The 18,639-nt window shown below is 37.0% G+C and overlaps 1 protein-coding gene across 8 annotated transcripts in view; it reads right to left on the bottom strand.

Moving 5' to 3' along the window:
- Nucleotides 1-786: 786 nt before the first annotated feature.
- BEND6 (BEN domain containing 6) overlaps nucleotides 787-18,639 on the bottom strand; it is a 112,711-nt gene continuing 94,858 nt past the window's right edge. For 7 of the 8 annotated variants that reach the window (XM_044004468.1, XM_044004463.1, XM_044004465.1 and 4 more), the window contains one exon: nucleotides 13,499-13,535. In XM_044004468.1, coding sequence (XP_043860403.1) covers nucleotides 13,508-13,535 — 28 coding nt within the window. In that variant the 3' untranslated portion in view covers nucleotides 13,499-13,507. Of the gene's footprint in view, nucleotides 3,159-13,498; nucleotides 13,536-18,639 lie in introns of those variants that run through there. The other variant, XM_044004469.1, reaches the window with a different exon arrangement.

The following is an 18,639-nucleotide window of genomic DNA, read 5'->3' as shown; positions in this document are numbered from 1 at the left end:
CACTATTAAAAATCATGGCTTTTATCTCTCCCCTTTCCCTTTATCGCTTCTCAAAATGACAGAAGTTCAGAGATGGGAAGTCCCACTCATACCCAAAAAAGAAACCCCTCTACAATCTAATGGACAAGTGTTCAAGCAGCTTTTGCTTGAAGAAGACCATCAGTAAAGAGGAAATCATTCTCTCCTAAAGCAAGCACATTTTATTTTTAGTTAACTTTAAATGTTAGGAAATTTTTTCTTACCTCAACCCTAATTTGCCTCTTTGTAACTTCTAGGAAGTGGCCCTACTTCTATCCTTTCAGGCTACACAGAACAAATCTAATTACCAAGGAATGGCCCATCAAATACTTGCATATGAATATCATGTCCTCCTCCTCATTCTTGTTTTCTCCAGGTTATGTATCCCCAGTTTCTTAAACTGATCTTCATATGACATGACCTTGAGGCCATTTACCATCTTTGTCACCCTACTCTGGATACTCTTCCTAAAATGTAGAAAATCCACTTTAAAAAAAAATTGGGGGCAGGGGCAGCTAGGTGGCATAGTGGATAAAGCACAGGCCTTTTGTTCAAATTCGGCCTCAGACACTTGACACTTACTAGCTGTGTGATCCTGGACAAGTCACTTAACCCTCATTGCCCCACAAAAAACAAACAAACAAAACTTAGCTGCAGTAGAGCTAATATAGAGGGGATTAAACCAAAAAATAAATCGGCCATAAGCTTACAGAAAATCTAGTTGAACAATAAGGGGTTTTTTTAAAGCAATTTATTTAAATTGTGGTACAATGATATTTCTGATATCAATAGTTGCTTTAAAAAGCAAACAACATCATAAGTTTAATTATTATTACATAGAGAGATACAGAGAGATAGAGACAGATAGTACTTTAAGGAAACGTCATTAGAGGTATACATTTTGACAGGCACTATGGTTTCATTGAAAGTGATATAAATACTAGAGCTTTTAAAGTGCTAAGAGCAAAGACAAAATAAATACATTTTAGAAATATAATCATTATACTTGACCCTGTTAAAAAACAACAGAAAACCAACCTCCTTTATGATAAAAAAAAATCACCCCTGATTTGTTTACCTTTCTTAATAGATGTTTTTAATCCCATGTGTTTTGTAGCTCCAGATAGAACCAAAAAAAAAAATCTTACTAGTGCATCTTGAAATGAATGACAAACAGCAGTCTAAAAAGCCTTTCCACTACATTTTAAAAAAATACTTTATCTTTATTATAGATTCTTTTAAATGTTAAAAGCCCTGCCTCACACAAGCTTGCATAATTCATTTCCACTAAATAGTGGTTTTTCATTGGCACAGAAACTTGAGAACATTTGCTATATAACCATGCTGTCATCATCAAGCAGCATTTATTAAATTTGTATTGAGTACATGACAGTGGGCTCACACCTATATAACTCATATATAGTAAACTTAGAGCAGTAACCTTGCATGTGAAAGACTTTTGGAATGAGCATAATTAGGTGTGAAATGCATAGTCTGACATAAAGTAATTGAACTTCTGTTGAAAAAATGTATCACTTTTTTTGACCAAGTGCAATGACTTGATTTAATGAAATATTCTTTCAAAAGCTGTGACCATGAGCATTTTTAATCATAAAATGTCCTAATCTAATGTATTCCTCTCTTTTGCTGTTGTTGCATATTACACTGGGTTTGATGAGTATTCCAGCATTCCAAAAAGTACTTAGTTCCCAAATCAGTGTAAACACATTGATGTGCTTACAGGTACTGTAAAAAGCATACTTTCCCTGGAAAGAAAAAAAATTCAAATGAAAAGAAAGTATTGCAAAAAAAAAGAGAAAAAATATATCATTTTCTATAAACTTTGTTATATCAGTTTTCAAAATGGTGTTCATCCTCATTTGTAATCCCCAAATAAATCCTTGTCACTTTTGTGTTCTAGTCCTCTTTTCTGAAAACAAGATTAAAAACTTTTCCCTTGGCACAGTTAAGATAAACTAATTAATACTGAGTATAGTTACATAGCAAGAATGAAATATAACAGATGGAAAACTCAAATGTTATGCAGGTGTTCATGAAACATTAAAAGATAGTGGAAGATCTCTAGCACATTTGAAAGCATATTCAGCCTCTATGTTAAATTCATGGAAGGACATGGACAAAAATCACAGAAAAGGAAATGACCCGGATGGGGTGAAATCCACACCAGTGGAAGTATGCACTTCTAGATTCATCCAAGTAAAAATATAGTAACTATGAAACTGATTGTGCTGATATACATTAGATTTATTTTTTTTTTTGGACCCATTTAAAACTTAGTGAAAAATCAAGTTAAAAATCATGACTAAACACAACCTTCATTGCCCCGCAAAAAAAAAATCATGACATAAATATTTTTTGAAGTTTATGTTGAAAGTTAATACTATAATTTTAACATTAACAAAAAAGGTTAACTTCATTGTCAGGATAAAAGGAACACAAACATATTTGCAAATATGTGTAATAATTCTACTACTCTTTTTTTTATCTTATGCATTTCAAATAGCTGTGAATAATTTTGTAATCACAATGCACAACATGGTATTTCTTGGTAACACATTATCTTGATTTTATAATACTCTTTCTAATATTATCTTTAGTTAATTGATACTGCATTTATGATAGTCCAATACTGACTTTCTTTGCCTAGTGAGAGAGTATGAATCTAAATTCCAGAGTAGCAAACTCTAAATAAGGAGACTTTTACATAAGGAATAAATATCAGAATGCTTAGTTTTGTCATAGCAATAATTTTTCAAGTATTTTGAATCAGCAACCTGATTTTACTTAAGGAATCTTGTCATTAAAAACTATTATAGGTTTTTCCTACATCATAAGTAATAACTGCTCACAGTCACTAGCAAATGAATTAAACAGAGACATATATGCATATATATTAAGTAACATAAATATTCTAGAATAACCTGTACTACATATTTATTCTGATTTGAACAACAGTTAACATTTCTCCAAATTCTCCAGCTTAATGATCTGGATTACCACACTGTGTTTCTTCCAGGAAGGCCCAAGTCATACTGTAGTTGTTTCATACTTAGTCACTTCATATGTTTCCACAAAATACTGTATGTGTAGTTGGAGATTTTTCATTATTACCAATTGTTCTGGAATGAAAAGTGATTTTTTTTCTAGTTTAGCATTTTTAAAAGCATTTTTTTGTTAAACATTTTTTCTTAATTGTGTAAGGGTGGAGTTCCTTTGATTATCCCACTCACTTAAAAATAGGAATCTGAGCAAGAAGGAGGAGCTACCTTTGAACCAGAGAGATATTCTGACCTCTGGAAGAGGAGAGATGGGGTTGCAGTGGGGTGCGGTATCACTTATAACTGAGCCCAGAACTGGCAGAGAGATAAGGGCCGTTACCTCTACAGGCATCTCTGAGCAGAAGACCTGTGCTGACATTACCATGGTGTCCACTGACTGAGGGATTTAGGGAAATCCCAATAAAATGCCTGCTCCTTCTCCAACTTGCCCTCCTGGTTCCTTTCCATTTACATATACTAAAATATAATTACCTGTTTCATCAAACATTTCCAGAAACCTAAATTTTATCTCAATCACAGAGAGTTCAAGGATTAGCTAGAGGTAGATATAAATATGCATTCAGGGAGAGAGTCCAACCTCCACCTAAATGTTATGAATTTTCTTAACTAAGGGTTTAGAGCAATTGTGATTGAAATCTTAACTTTTCAACTAAATTTCAGAGAGAACCAAGTAGATCTTAAAGGCCATTGTATTTGTCCTAGGCTTAAAATAAGCTAATTATTATAATAGCATATTATAAATGTAAGATACAAAGAGAAGCTGATCATTTGTTTTCAAATCTTTTGTTATGGGGGAAATTGGTGGTGGTGGGGATCCTTAGGTATTCTTCTTTAAAGAATTACACCTTCTCACACACAAATCCAATTAGAATAAAATAATCTTTTATTTAGGCACTAGAGAAAGGAGAACAAGAGAGAGGCCAAGGACTTCTCTCAAGGGATTCAGAGATGATTCTCTGAGATACCTATCTCCAACAGGAGAAAGGCAAAAACTTTTATAGATTTTAGATGGGGTCACTGAATGGGGTGACCACCTGAAAATGGAAAGTTCCCTTTGGGGGTAGGGATAGCTTGAGTGAGAGGTGGTGGTCAGGACTTCTGGAGTTATCTCTGGAAGATCAGGCAGTAGCTACACCTAATGGGCTTATCTCCCTTACTTCTCAAGGTATATCTGTCCTTTAGTTTAGCTTCTCAAGGAGAATTACCCCAGAACACTGTCCTTTAGTTTAGTTGACTGGTTTAAACTTTAATAGTCCCAAATTCCTTGATATGTCCCAACCCCATAACATCTATGTTGTCTTTTTAAAGTTAGAAAGTATACATTTATATTACTGAAGTATAAAACAATTGTGGTACTAAAGAACACATTTAGAGACAGCATTGAAACTGATATAAAGAGAACTGAGAAAAACAATTTTTTAAATAAAGAGAACTGAGGTGATACTGTCCTAACTGCCAACAATGGAGAGATAATTAAGATGTAATAAATGGGGCTTTGGCTGCATTGAGAAGGTAAAATATTGATCCTAGAGGCATGGAGGGAGTAGCTATGAGTTCAGACTATGAATCCAGGTGATAGGAAAGGAATACGACTGAGCATATTCCAAATAATGTCTTTCAGTGAGGATCTAAAGGGTACCTTCCTTCCCATCTAAGCAAGCCCACTGAGGACAAGTTGTGTGTTGGAGCATAAGGGAAGAAGGGAAGAAAGGAAAAGAGGCCAGAGAACTGTTGGATTGCCCCATCTCCAAGTAAGGAACACTAGGAGAATTTTAGCTATCTTTAAACCTACTCATCTGGATGCTCTCCCCATGTGGATCTGAGATTCAGAACAGAGAACTTCTGTGAGTTCCCCGCAAACTTTCACTCTCTCCCGCTTCCCAGGGATCTGATCAAGAGAACTGTGAACCACCCATTAGGAGATTATACTATTCCTTAGAGAGGAAACAAAAACAAAACTTCAACTCTGTTACCCTCTGGGCAAAGAGTATCATCTTTTACTTGTGCCTCTCCTGCTTAGGTTCTATTTGAAACCAAAGTGGGGGATAATTGGGGACTAGGTTTCTAAATATTCAGAAGTCCTGCATCAACTCTGATAGCTCCTCAGGGTCCAAGGATGAAATAGCCTTTTACTCTTGTAAATCAAAGGAACAAGGGAAAAGTCCCAGTTGTCTGAACCTAGGGCAAAATTGCACTGCGGTGTGCCATGTACAATGATTAATTAAAAAAAAAAAAGAAAGTGATTGGATGGATGTCTCTAGCCCCTGTGAGTGTGTAGCTTGATGTGTGTCCAAATTATTCTCCAATATGATATTATATGGAACCTTAGGAATGTCCTTTTTTCAATTCCCAACAAATGAAGAACCTAGAGGGGAAAAAATACAATTGGCAAGTGGCTCCCCAAAACATAACTTGAATAGAAAAAAAAATCCCACAGTATGTAGAAAATAATAAGTTAATTGTTTCAATGACAGAACCCAAACAATCCTCACTTTGGTGATAAGAATCTGAAAAGGCAATTTGGAATGCCAAGAGAAACTCAAAGATAATTTCTGTGTTCTATTGCTATCTGGAAATGGGTAAAGAGAAGTGAAAGTTATAAGACCTCACAAGGATCTAATTAAAGTTAACTAGCATATAATGTTTTGTTGTCATTGATGAGTGCGTGTCAACAGAAGTGTTTCTAATCTGTTTGTATTTGTCTTTTAAATATATACACAAATACTATATATCTCTCTGCATGTAACTACAGGTAATATATGTGTAGTCTCATGTGTGTGTGTGTGTGTGTGTGTGTGTGTGTGTGTGTGTGTGTGTGTGTGTAGCCCATCAGTAAGAATGGGAAATAGTCTCTAATAAAATCAGAATAAAAAAAAAGAGAAGTCCAAGCTAGCTCTTTAATTTTTTTTAACTTCCAAACTATATAGTTGGGATTAGTCTTAGTTGACCTGTCACTGCTTCATTTTATCTTATCTGTTTTCCTCTTGGGCTGGCCTATCAGGAAAGGAAAAAGATAAAGAAAAATATAGAAAAAGACTCTTACTCCATAAATTTATTGAACTAAAACAAACAAACAAAAACCCTAAATTCATGACTCACAGATCTACACCTGAAAGGGATATTGGAAGCCATCTAGTCCAACCACTTCACTGTTTCATTTTAAATGAGAAAACTGGGACTCAGGCAAATTAAATGACTTGCTCAAGGTCATATGGGCAGTAAGCATCAGAAGTGGGTTTGAACTCAGATTCTTTAAATCCAGCCAATTCTCTTGGCCTCCTCCCACCCATTCTTAAGCATTTATTTTGTGATAAAATAATGGAATTTAGCAGATGCCCAGGGGTCCCACCTGAATGATCTAGTAGTATTTGGGAAACTGGCTAGGGATGATTGGATATGGGCCACACCTGGCCTGCCCTGAGTGATGTATGCTGCTGATGTCAACAGGGGAACCACTCTCTGACATCCAAAAGTTATAATTATGAAATTGGAAAGTAGTCTTATGATATAAATCAGTCTTTGTGTACCTGCATAAATGTACAAAAAGGAACAAGACAGAGATGTACCCAATATTTTAAAATATAATATTGATATGGGCTAGGATAATTTGAAATCTTAGTATTGTGCAAAAAGTTTTTTTTTAAATTCCTAACAAAGCTAAAGGAAACAAAATAAATATAACTCAAGGTCTTGAAGAGTATGTCCCAACAATTTCAGCTTTTAAAAGGTTACAGTTTTGGGGGCAGCTAGGTGGCTCAGTGGATAGAGCACCGGCCCTGGAGTCAGGAGGACCTGAGTTCAAATCCAGCCTCAGACACCTGACAACTTACTAGCTGTGTGACCCTGGGCAAGTCACTTAACCCCAATTGCCTCACTAAAAAAAAAGTACAAAAAGTTACAGTTTTGACTTGAAAATTTGTCCACTGGGTGGCTTCCCTCCCAAATTATTTACAGTGTAATCCTGAAAATGAGTGAAAGAACTGCTCTCCTGGACTTAGATTCAAGAGGTACCTGGAATCAAGCCTTTCCTTTAATAATGATGCCCCTCAGTTTCCTCTTCTGTAGCTTATAGTGTTTCCTTCACAGGATTTTTGGGAGCACCAAATAATTTAATAAAGGTGAAGCATCTTGCCCATCCTTAAGGAACTATATCAGCATCATTGTTTGTTTGGGTTTTTTTATCCTCCTTACTTAAAAAGCTATTTCTGTAATTGTTTCTATAATCAGGAGCATTTTTTAAAAGTCTGAGTCAGTAGTAGCCCTAAATTTAGAGGTAGTCTCTGTCATAGTGATGTAGGAGGCAAAAAAGGGGTTAACAGAAAAACAGAAGACCCAAGCTCTAATTCAGATATGAGCCCTAAAAGGGATCTAGACCTCAGTTAATGGATAACTTACAAATCAGGATGCTAAGTTCTCTTACCCACATAAATCAGTACCTATAATGGGAACAGAGGGAGAGAGGCCATGAAGACCTGAGACTATAACAATGATACATTGACAGGCTATAGAAACTCAAACTAGGAATAAATGATAAATGAAGATGTTTTGAAACTAAGCATGGGAACCAGAAAGAGATATGCACTGAAAAGACCAAATGTATCCCCAGATTCACCTTATTACATGTAAACACCAAAAACACACATCCACAGAAAAAGGTACCTGCCTCCAGGGTCGGCTTAGGACCCCAGGAACTCCAAAGTAGGACAGGCCCTCCCCTGTACCTCCCTAAGGTGGAGATTATTATAATGAGAAGGACCCTCCCCTGTACCTCCCTAAACTGGGGATTATTATAATGAGATTGATAATCAATTTATCTATACTATAAATATAACTGTCTTTTCTTTCCCTATTAGAGAGATACCTTTCCACTTTTCTGGTTCTCTACCTGTGATCACTCACAGTATTGCAATAAAACTTGGGAAACTGAGTCACTGAGTCTTGTAATTCTTTTGGGATGACTCACAATCAATTTGACCCTAATTCCATCCCACATTAATATGAGATCATTCCTAGAGAATTTTGAAAATTGCTAATGATTTTATACTTAATTTCACAGATGCTGAAGTCCTGTTGTAGATCTGGAAAAGACAGATGGAATCTTATTGGAACATCAAATAATTAAGAGATTTGTCCTTGGAATGATCTCCCTCCTGATCTGACTGCTAAATTTCCTGTTTCCTTCATGTCCCAGCTATAGTTTCAACTTTTACAGAAGTCTTTCCCAATCCCTCTTAATTCTAGTGCTTTCCCTCTGTTGATTATTTCCAATTTATCCTTTATATAACTTGTTTGTAGGTAGTTCAGTATATAGAACTCTGAACCTGGAGTCATGAAGACCTGAGTTCAAATCCAGCCTCAAACATTTACTTGTTGTGTGACCCTGGGCAAAGCCACTTAGCCTCCATTTGCCTCAGTTTTGCACTTACCTCCCAGGGTTGCTGTGAGGATCAAATAAGATAATAATAATTATAAAGTGCTTAGAACAGTATCTGGCACATAGTAAGCACTATGTAAATGTTAGGTATTGTTGTTGCTATTGTTATTTTACATAGTTGTTTGCATGTTGTAACCTCTGTTAGATTGTGAGCTCCTAGGAGCAAGGATTGTATTGTTTCTTTGTATCTCCACTGAAGTAACAATGCCTATCACCTAATAAATGTGTTATGACTGATTTCATAGTGTGAGAAAATGGGTAGTTGTCTCCTCTCAATGAGGATATAACAGTCAATCATACTCCTCCTGACCTGTTTGTAGGACAAAGGTCTCAGATCCCCTCTTCCCCATCTGGCTAACAAAATCACATGGTTCCCCTGGTCTCAATAAGGTCCTCTCTGGAGTTGTGTCCATATAAGGAAGAATAAGGTCCACTCCTGAGTTATACCCATATAAGGAAGAAGGATGGGAATACTGTGTTCCGATTAGCTAGTTTTTTCATGTAGATTGTAACCCTTGAGTAATCAGACCAATGATGAAAAAGGGGAGTGTCCATTCGAGTTAGGGACTAGTAGGGTGCCTCCTTCTCACAAGAAGGAAATAGAAGTCACATCAATGCTGAGTTCCTGAGAATTATTGAGAAGAGGATTTTTTTCTCTTCACAATAGTATGTATTGACATTTATATGTACACCCAGTGAATCATGAGTTAATTTGGACTGGGGAAAACATTACTGTAGAAGTTACAAAGAACAAGAGACTTTGAGAAGTTAGAAGTCTTATCAGGTTGCTGGCAACTTCAGTCAGAAAAAATAAGTCTGCGTGAAGTCAGCTGCCTTGGGAAACATAATGTTTAAAAAAAAAGTAGGAATAGCTGTACATTTAAATGTAAATTCAGTGGTTCTTCAACAGGACCTTTTGAAAACTGTTTTTTTGTGGATTAAAAAATTTCAAATTTATTGTGAATAAAGGCTACTTTTTTGTTTTTTGGGTTTTTTTAGTGAGGCAATTGGGGTTAAGTGACTTGCCTAGGGTCACACAGCTAGTAAGTGTTAAGTGTCTGAGGCCAGATTTGAACTCAGGTACTCCTGACTCCAGGGCTGGCGCTCTATCCACTGTGCCACCTGGCTGCCTCAAGCATGGTTGTAATAATAAGCTACTATGGAAGATGGTGCTCCATCCACTGTGCCATCTAGCTGCCCCAAGGCTACTTTTGATCAGAGAAAGAATTGCATAAGAGATAGAGAGCTGGCTTTGGGTCATGAAGAACAGTTCAAATCCTACTGCCTTCAGGTGCTCTGGGATGTTATTTAGCCTTTCAATTCACTAGGCACCTAAGGCTATAAATTCGAGGGAGTGTGTTAATTAATTTGTATTGATGGAGGGAGTTTCCTTGTTGGGAGTTTCTTATACTAATGAAATCATAGCTCCAACCCCATTCCATACACCCAGGTTTTAATTTGTCTGTTAGTATATCTTCTATACAGGAGATCTAAGGGTTGTTAAATGCCTCTTTCAGATGAGAGACTGGCAGTTTTATTAAGGGTTGATTTGATCTTAAATTCATTCTGATCTTCAAACAACTTTTTGAAAGAGTAGGAAGATATACAGTGCCTCTTTTTTGGGAAGATACAAACACAAGAGCACAGAACAAAGAGACCTTTTGAAAACAAGTAAATCACCTGGAAAGACTTAGATGGACTGATGCAAAGTGAAGTGAGCAGAATGAGGCGAACACTGTACACAGTAAAAGCAATATTGTATGATGGTCAACTATGAATTACTTAGCTATTCTTAGCAATACAATGATCCAAAACAATTTTGAAAGACAATAAAAAATTCTATCCACCTCCAGAGAAAGAACTGATGGAATCTGAATGCAAATTGAAGCACACTTTTTACTTTATTTTTGTGTGTGTGTGTGTGCGTGTGTGTGTGTTCTTTCATAATATGCTAATGATGTAGGAGGCAAAAAGGGGTTAATAGAAAAACCTAAGATCCAAGCTCTAATTCAGATATGAGCTCTAAAAGGGACTCAGACCCCAGTTAATGGATAACTTACAAGTCAGGCTTACCCACAGAAATCAGTGCCCATAATGGGAACAGAGGGAGAGAGGCCATGAAGACCTGAGACTATAACAATAAAAAAAAATGATAAGCTATAGAAATTTAGATTAGAAATAAATGATAAATGAAAATGTTTTGAAACTAAGCATGGGAACCAGAAAGAGACATGCACAGAAAAGGCCACATTTGTCCCCAGATTCACCTTATGACATGTAAAGCCCCAAAACACATGTCCACAGAAAAAGGTACCTGCCTCAGGGGTTGGTTTAGGACCCCAGGAACTCCAAATTAGGATAAGCCCTCCCCTGTACCTCCCAAAGGTGGAGATTATTATAATGAGTAGGACAGGCACTCCCCAAGGTGGAGATTATTATAATGAGATTGATAATCAATTTAGCTATACTATAAATATAACTGTCTTTTCTTTCACTATTCGAGAGATACCTTTACACTTTTCTGGTTTTCTCCCTGTGATCACTCACAATATTGCAATAAAACTTGGGAAACTGAGTCATTGAGTCTTGTAATTCTTCAGCTCATGAAGGAAAAACCTACCTGAGTGGTCTGGATAGAAGTGTATTCCTTTGTCCAGATTGCTGGAGGTGGCTGAGTCTCATGATCAAGCAATTTTCTCAGTAGGAGAAACTAAAAACTTCTAGCCTACCTCCTCATTAAATATCTACCAGTTAGGGTTGATTTTCACTTACTAGGGCATCCCTGTTACCAAAGGTATTTAAAACATTTAATGTCTCTACTGGGGGTCTTTGGTTTTCTAAGAGAAACTACTGACTATCAATTTATTTAATATTAGCTAGCCTAATTAACAAACTGATTGTTAATGACTCAGAAACTCTGTGTCTTGGGTTTTTCATTCATCATAACGATGTATTGGGTGGGTTTAATCCCATCCCCTACATCAATAATATGTAAGAAATTGATTCAAATATATAAGGACAAGACCTATTCTCCAACAGATTACTGGTCAAAGCAATTATCAAAGGAAGAACTATAAATTCTGTCTTAATTTTTTTTTTTTGGTGAGGCAATTGGGGTTAAGTGACTTGCCCAGGGTCACACAGCTAGTAAATGTCAAGTGTCTGAGGCCAGATTTGAACTCAGGTACTCCTGAACCCAGGGCCAGTGCTCTATCCACTGCGCCACCTAGCTGCCCCCAAGAACTATAAATTCTAAAAAACTATATGAAAAATGCTCCAAATAACTGAAAAATTAGGGAAATTAAAATTTAAGAAATTCTGAGGTTCCCCTTCCTAAGCATTGGATTGACAAATATAACAAAAATGGGAAAATGACAATTGCTGGAGGGTCAGGGGGAAATAGGCACACTGATACACTGTTGCTGAATTGGTACAGAAATTCTGGAGAACAATTTAGAATTATGTCCCAAAAGTCACCAAAGTAAATATTCCCATAACTGTTGTGGAAGCACATTTTTAAATCTCCTTTTTTTTTAGTTTCTCTAGAAATATTGAATAATATTTTGTCCTAAAACCCTTTCCTGACTTTTCCCTTTCTCCCACATAGGAAAGTAAACTCCTTGAGACAGACAATTTTTACCTTTTTCTTTGTATCATCAGCACAGTGTCTGGAATATAGTAAGCACATAATAATTCTTTTTGATTGATTAATTGGTGGCAAAAAAAAAATTGGTATACTAACTCATTCATGGTTGTGAAACTTCTAGCAGCTCAGAAGTATAGTCCACGTTTTGAGATGAAAAAGGCATGAGGTAATAAAAAAAAGTTGAACTGATTAATAATAGCACCAACATTTCAATGGGAGGGAGGAATGTGGGACAAGATCAGGGTAATGGACTGGAAAAACTGGGAGGAGTGAAATGACCGAAAGAACAGGAGATCCAGGACAGGCTAGGCAAGGAATACATGAGAAGAGAATATTAGAATATTGGATTCTAAGAATATTAGACTTTTGGGTTGTGGACTTCTAATACTTTTGGGTGACATTAAGTCTAGGATATGACTATCTTTGTGTGTAACTAACGTTCACTGAATTTGCAGGCCATGGAAGCTGAGGAGGTGGCCAAAGTGGGAGGGAGGCTAGTATGGTTGAAGGAATGTTAGCTTGTATACTGAATTCTCCTTTTTTTTTTCTTTTTTTTTTTTTTTTGGTGAGGCAATTGGGGTTAAGTGACTGAATTCTCCAAGTAGAAGGGTAGGGATCGGGCTAGAGAAGACTAGGAGCCATGTACTAAGCTCCCCAAAAGGGAAGGAAAATAGCTAGGGGGTAGTGGACAGCCTTCTCCATGATATCCTGGATCTGGAGAGGGTGCAGATTGCTGAATGATGGTAACTTGTTGAGAGAAAAAATGTAAACGGTCCATGAGAAACAAGGAACAGGTTTGTGCCTCTTTTTGACCCTCTGTATTGAGGGGCATGAGAAAAAGAACATCTGGCATTGGAGAGCATGCCCTGAGATGTTTCTGTGGTGAATCACAGTTTTGTGTTTATAAGGAGCTAGAAGGCATAGATGATAAGAATATAAATAAGATGACGGAAAATTTGTTAAGGAGAGATTGAATTTCCTGGGGACACAATTGAAGGGCAAAGTAGATCAGGAGGGACAAGTGGATGGGGTAGCTGGGAGTGGTAGCTAGGGAAATTATTTTTCATATAATCAGTCTTACCTCAGAATTATACTTATTTCACGGTTTCAGAGTAGAGTTTTTCAGCCCTAGGCCAGAGTGGATTCCTACTTTATATTCAGTTAGGAAGAATAGGTCTATCTTCAGTACAAACTCTTTTATTCTGTATTATAACCACTCCCACACCTTCAAGATGGGGAGTATGTTTCTGGTTTGGGGTTGAATATGTGGTCTTGGACTATGGGGCCTCCCCTAGCTCATAGGGCAGGAGATTCACTTACCTTAATTAGTCAGCAAGGAGGGAAGTCAACTTCAATGCTGATTGGATGAGAGAGAGAAATAGAGATGCCAAGACAAAAAAGCCAGACAGAAAGACACAGGGAGACACAAAGAGACATACACAGACCCATAGATAGACACAGAAACAGAGACAGAAAAGTAAAGGAAAAAAATGGAATACCACTGTTTTTTTATGGGCCCTACAAAAGAAAATTATAGGAGCCCAGAGGTAAGGATGGTAAGAGTGAGGATATTATGATTTACTTAGAGAACCTAGAGATTCAAATAGACATTAATTGAAGTAATTAATAACTTAAGTAGCAGGATATAAAATAAACCCATAAACTGCATTAGTCTTTACATATATTACTGTTATAATCTAACAGAATCCTATAGAAAAATAATTACAAAATGCATAAAATATCTGGGTATTAACTTCCGAAAACACACAAGATGTATATAATCACAAAGCAGCCTTTACAGAAATAAAAGAAGACATAAGTAATCAAAAATATATTCACTAATCATGATTGGGTCGTGTTAATATTCTAAACTCAAAAAACAATCTCAACAAATAAAAAATACCAACAAAATAAGGAATAAAATCCCAAATAAAACTATGGAGTTGGAACTGTTTATGTTTTCATAAAAGAAAAAAAATATGTAAACTTTTCTAACACATTTGTTTCATGTACTTTTCCAATCTTATTTCCACCTATGTCCTTAGAATGTTTTGTTGCTGGGTTTCTTATGCCCTTAGAGCCAATGTATATATTCTTCTAATTTTGTTTGCTTTTGAATAATTTTATATAAATCTCTGCAAATTTTTGTATTCTTTATATTTGTCTTTTATGGTACAATAAATGAAAAAAATGTCTTACATTAAAAACAGGTCAAATACCTATTGATTTCATCAATATAAGAACTCCCTGGCTGAAGCAGATTACAACTAACATATAAGGTATATAGTCTTAGAGAGTTGTCCGAGGCTCAAAAAGAAAGTAACACAAAAATCTTACTCTTACCAAAACAAATAAACAAACAGAAGACATCAGAAATTTCAGAACCATATAATTGTTTTCTCCTCACAATAAAATCTTTAAGAAAATCAAATATGTTATATGACATATACAATATGCATTGCATTATAATAATGTACATATTGGGGCATCAAAGTGTTTATGCACATATTCAGCATGTGAAAGAAGATCACATGGAAAACACTTAGAAATCTTTAAAGTAGATGAATCCTATTATAGAAAAGTTCCTTATATAGATGCTACTGAATGAATTATAGGAAACTATGCATATGTATTATATAGAATAAGAATATGGATGGTTCTGAGACTTCTAGCTAAAAAATCTGGGCCAGATGTCAACTTTCCTTCATATCATGCTGCCTATTCCTCTCATTTTACAAATAAGGAACCTAAAGCCCAGAGAAATAAATGGTTTGCCTCAGCTTGCAGAGTTAACATGGTGGCAGAATCAAAATTTGAACTCAGGTCCTCTTGACTAAATCCTGTGCCTTTCCTACCATACCACAATGCCTTTAAGTGCAGAGAATGCTCTTAAAAGAATATAAGTTCCTTGAGGACAGACTTGGATTTGTCTTTCTAGCCTCTCAATGTTGAGCACAGGGCCTTGTACACAAGATTCTTTGTGGGTTTTTTTGTTTTTTGCCAGGCAATGAGGGTTAAGTGACTTGCCCAAGGTCATACAGCTAGTAAGTGTCAAGTGTCTGAGGCCAAATTTGAACTCAGGTCCTCCTGAATCCAGGGCCAGTGCTCTATCCACTGTGTCACCTAGCTGCCCTCCCCCACAAGATTCTTTTGTTTTGTTTTGTTTTGTTTTTAGTGAGGCAATTGGGGTTAAGTGACTTGCCTAGGGTCACACAGCTAGTAAGTGTTAAGTGTCTGAGGCCGGATTTGAACTCAGGTACTCCTGACTCTAGGGCCGGTGCTCTATCCACTGCACCACCTAGCTGCCCCTCCCCACAAGATTCTTAATAAATGTTTTTTAAGTTGAATTGAAAATAAAGTATCAAAGTAATAATCTGGTGGTTACATAATTTTGAAAGACGTATACACTAAGGCAAGGACCTCTACATTCTCTCACCGTTCAGTCTTACACTAAGAAATAAGAAAATACAGATGCCTACCACCTCCCTCAAAAATAGAATGGGAGCCTGGCAAATATGACATCAGGAGCTTTAGGCAACTTGGAAAGCATAGGAATGAGAAGGAATGATATTAGAACAGAGATGGTAGTAAGCTGTCCTTGGGGAAGGGTGCCACACCTGGGATTGAAGTAGTGCTGGATAAATGTTTATTGACTGACTGGCTGACCTTGGGGAAATTACCTTGAAGAAGTTTGCCACTTATACCAGCTGTGCACAGTCAAACAGGAGTACAGAGAGTAGTAGATAGGGAAGACCATTGCTTGTTACTAGGGCATAAATGTTCTGGGCATCAGAGTTAATAATAATGTGTACAATTGTGGACTATAGTTAGTCTTCCTACAGCAACTTCTTGAAAGTTTCTTTTCAATAAGTACATATTTTGTATGATACTGTTGCCCTTGGCCTGAATAAATAGTCTCAATTTCTGTTTCTGGTCTGAGGGGGAAAAAAAAGCAAACAGTATTCCACCAGATGGTGCTATATCTAGACTAGAAATTGCAGATTTACCTAGTCTAAATATCGAAACATTTTCCCCAAACCATTCCTTTCAGAAAAAGATTGAATTAATCAGAAAATTCAGATAGCTAATAATTTGCAAAACATCTAAATTTTGATTCAAAACCGGATTCATCATTTACTTAAGAGCTGAAACCAGGCATTTTGTAATGGCTTAAAACTCATACAAGGGTTACAGTATCAGTCACTGGACAAGTGTCCTGATGCAATGGGGCAAATTCTCTTTTGGTTTAATGCATGCCTTGTTTAAAGGGCTGGTTGCATAGTTCTAAAGAAAGGAGCAGGCCTAAGTGAAAATATAGTCTCCTGCCCTAGACTAGGAGAAGCATTGTTGTTTGTCCTTTTCCATGAGGACCATGACATCAGAGTGATGTCATGACTTGCAGTGAATTGGATTTTAAGTGAGGGAAGGTGGTATAAAATCACCATCCTCACTCTCTCCTCCAGAGCTATCTAGATCCAGTGGCAAGATATATATCAGGAAGACTGGAGATAGCCCCAGATGTTTAAGGCAATTGGGGTTAAGTGACCTGCCTAGGGTCACACAGCTAGTAAATGTCTGGGGCAGCTAGCTGGTACAGTAGATAGAGCACAGGGCCTAAAGTTGGGAGGACCTGAGGAAAGGCATAGAGCTGACTTACAGTACATTCAGCTATGCATTCAGATATGCAAAGAAATACATTTGTGATTTTGCACTTAGCCTTGGTACTTTGGTACTTTGAGAGATTAAGAAAGGCAGAGGTCCAAACATTAGAAGCTTTTAAAAATTTTGTAATACACTGATATGGTTACATATATGACATGGGAGCCTTTCCTATATCAATAGTCAATACTCAATTAATATTTATTAAATACCTACTATGTGCCAGGCAGTACACTAAACTCTGGGGATACAAAAAAGAGGCAAAAGACAGTCCCCACCCTCAAGGAACTCACAATCTAATGGGGAAGACAACAAACAAACAAATAGTACAAATTTTCTACAGAAAAATGGGAAATAATTAAAAGAGAAAAGGCACTAGTATTAAGAGGGGTTGGGAAGGCTTCCTGTAGAAGACAGGATTTTCAATGGGACTTGAGGAAAGTCAGTAGACAGAGATGAAGAGGAAGAGCATTCCAGGCATGGGGGAGATCCCAACAAAATGCCCAGAATCAAGAGATGTTTGTGGAAGAAGAAGTTGTTGTCACCAAATTGAAGAATACGTGGCAGGGAATAAGGTGTAAGAGGGGGCTAGGCAACAAAGGGCTTTGAATGTCAAATAGAGGATTTTCTATTTGATCCTATAAATTATGGGGAACCATTAGAGTTGATTGAGTAGCAAGATGACTTGGTATGACCTGTGCTTTACAAAAATCACTTTGGTGGCAGAATGGAGGATGGAGAGGAGTGGGGAGAGACTTGAGCCAAGCCAACTTACCAGCAGGCTATTACAATAGTTCAGGCATGAGGTGATAAGAACCTGTACCAGAGTGGTAGCAGTATCAGAGGAGAGAAAGGGCACATATTCTAGAGATATTGCACAGGTGGAATGTACAGGCCTTGGCCACAGATTGGATATGGGGGGAGGGGGAAGTTGAAAGATAATGAGGGGTTGAGGATGATATCTAGGTTGCAAGCTGGGGGGACTAGGAGAATGGTGGTGTTCACTATAGTTAGACATAGGAAAGTTTGGAAACAGGGAAGGTTTAGAGGGAAAGATAATGAGTTTGGTTTGAATATGTCTCCTGGAATCCAGTTTTAAGTACGTAAAAAGTAGTTGAAGATGTGAGATTGAAGGTCAGCAGGGAGGTTAAAATAGGAGAGGTAGGTTTGAAAATCATCAACATAGAGAGTAATAGAGATAGAGATAATAATTAAAAATATGGGAGCCGAAGTTGAATAAAGAAAGAAGAGAAGAGGGCCCAGGACTGAGCCCTGTGGGACACTTATGGTTGGAAGGATCTGGATAAGAATTCATCAATGGAGTGGTCAGATATGTAGGAAGAGAAACAGGAGAGAAGGGTATCCTGAAAACCCAGAGAGAAAAGAGGATCAAAGAGGAGAGGGTGATTAACAGTGTCCAAGGCTATAGGAACATCAAGAAGAAGGAGGATGGATGCCTTTGGACTTGGCAACTAAGAGATCATTGGTAACTTTGGAGAGAACTATTTTGATGGAAGGATGAGGTCAGAAACTGTATTTTAAGAAGTTAAGAAGAGAGTAAGAGGAGAGAAAGTGGAGTCACAATATTGTAGATGGTCTTTGGAGGAATTTAACAACAAAGGGTAGAAGTGATGTAAGATGATAAGAGAAAGGAGCATGTTTGTAGGCAATATAGAAGGAGCCAGTAGACAGGGAAAGATTGAAAATAAATGATAGGGGGCAGCTAGGTGGCACAGTGGATAAAGCACCAGCCCTGGATTCAGGAGGACCTGAGTTCAAATTTGGCCTCAGACACTTAACAC

This window comes from Dromiciops gliroides, chromosome 4 (assembly GCF_019393635.1).
Source record: "Dromiciops gliroides isolate mDroGli1 chromosome 4, mDroGli1.pri, whole genome shotgun sequence".
NCBI classification, from domain to species: domain Eukaryota; kingdom Metazoa; phylum Chordata; class Mammalia; order Microbiotheria; family Microbiotheriidae; genus Dromiciops; species Dromiciops gliroides.
Note: the sequence above shows the minus strand (reverse complement) of the source record. Positions and strands in the feature narration are given on the sequence as shown.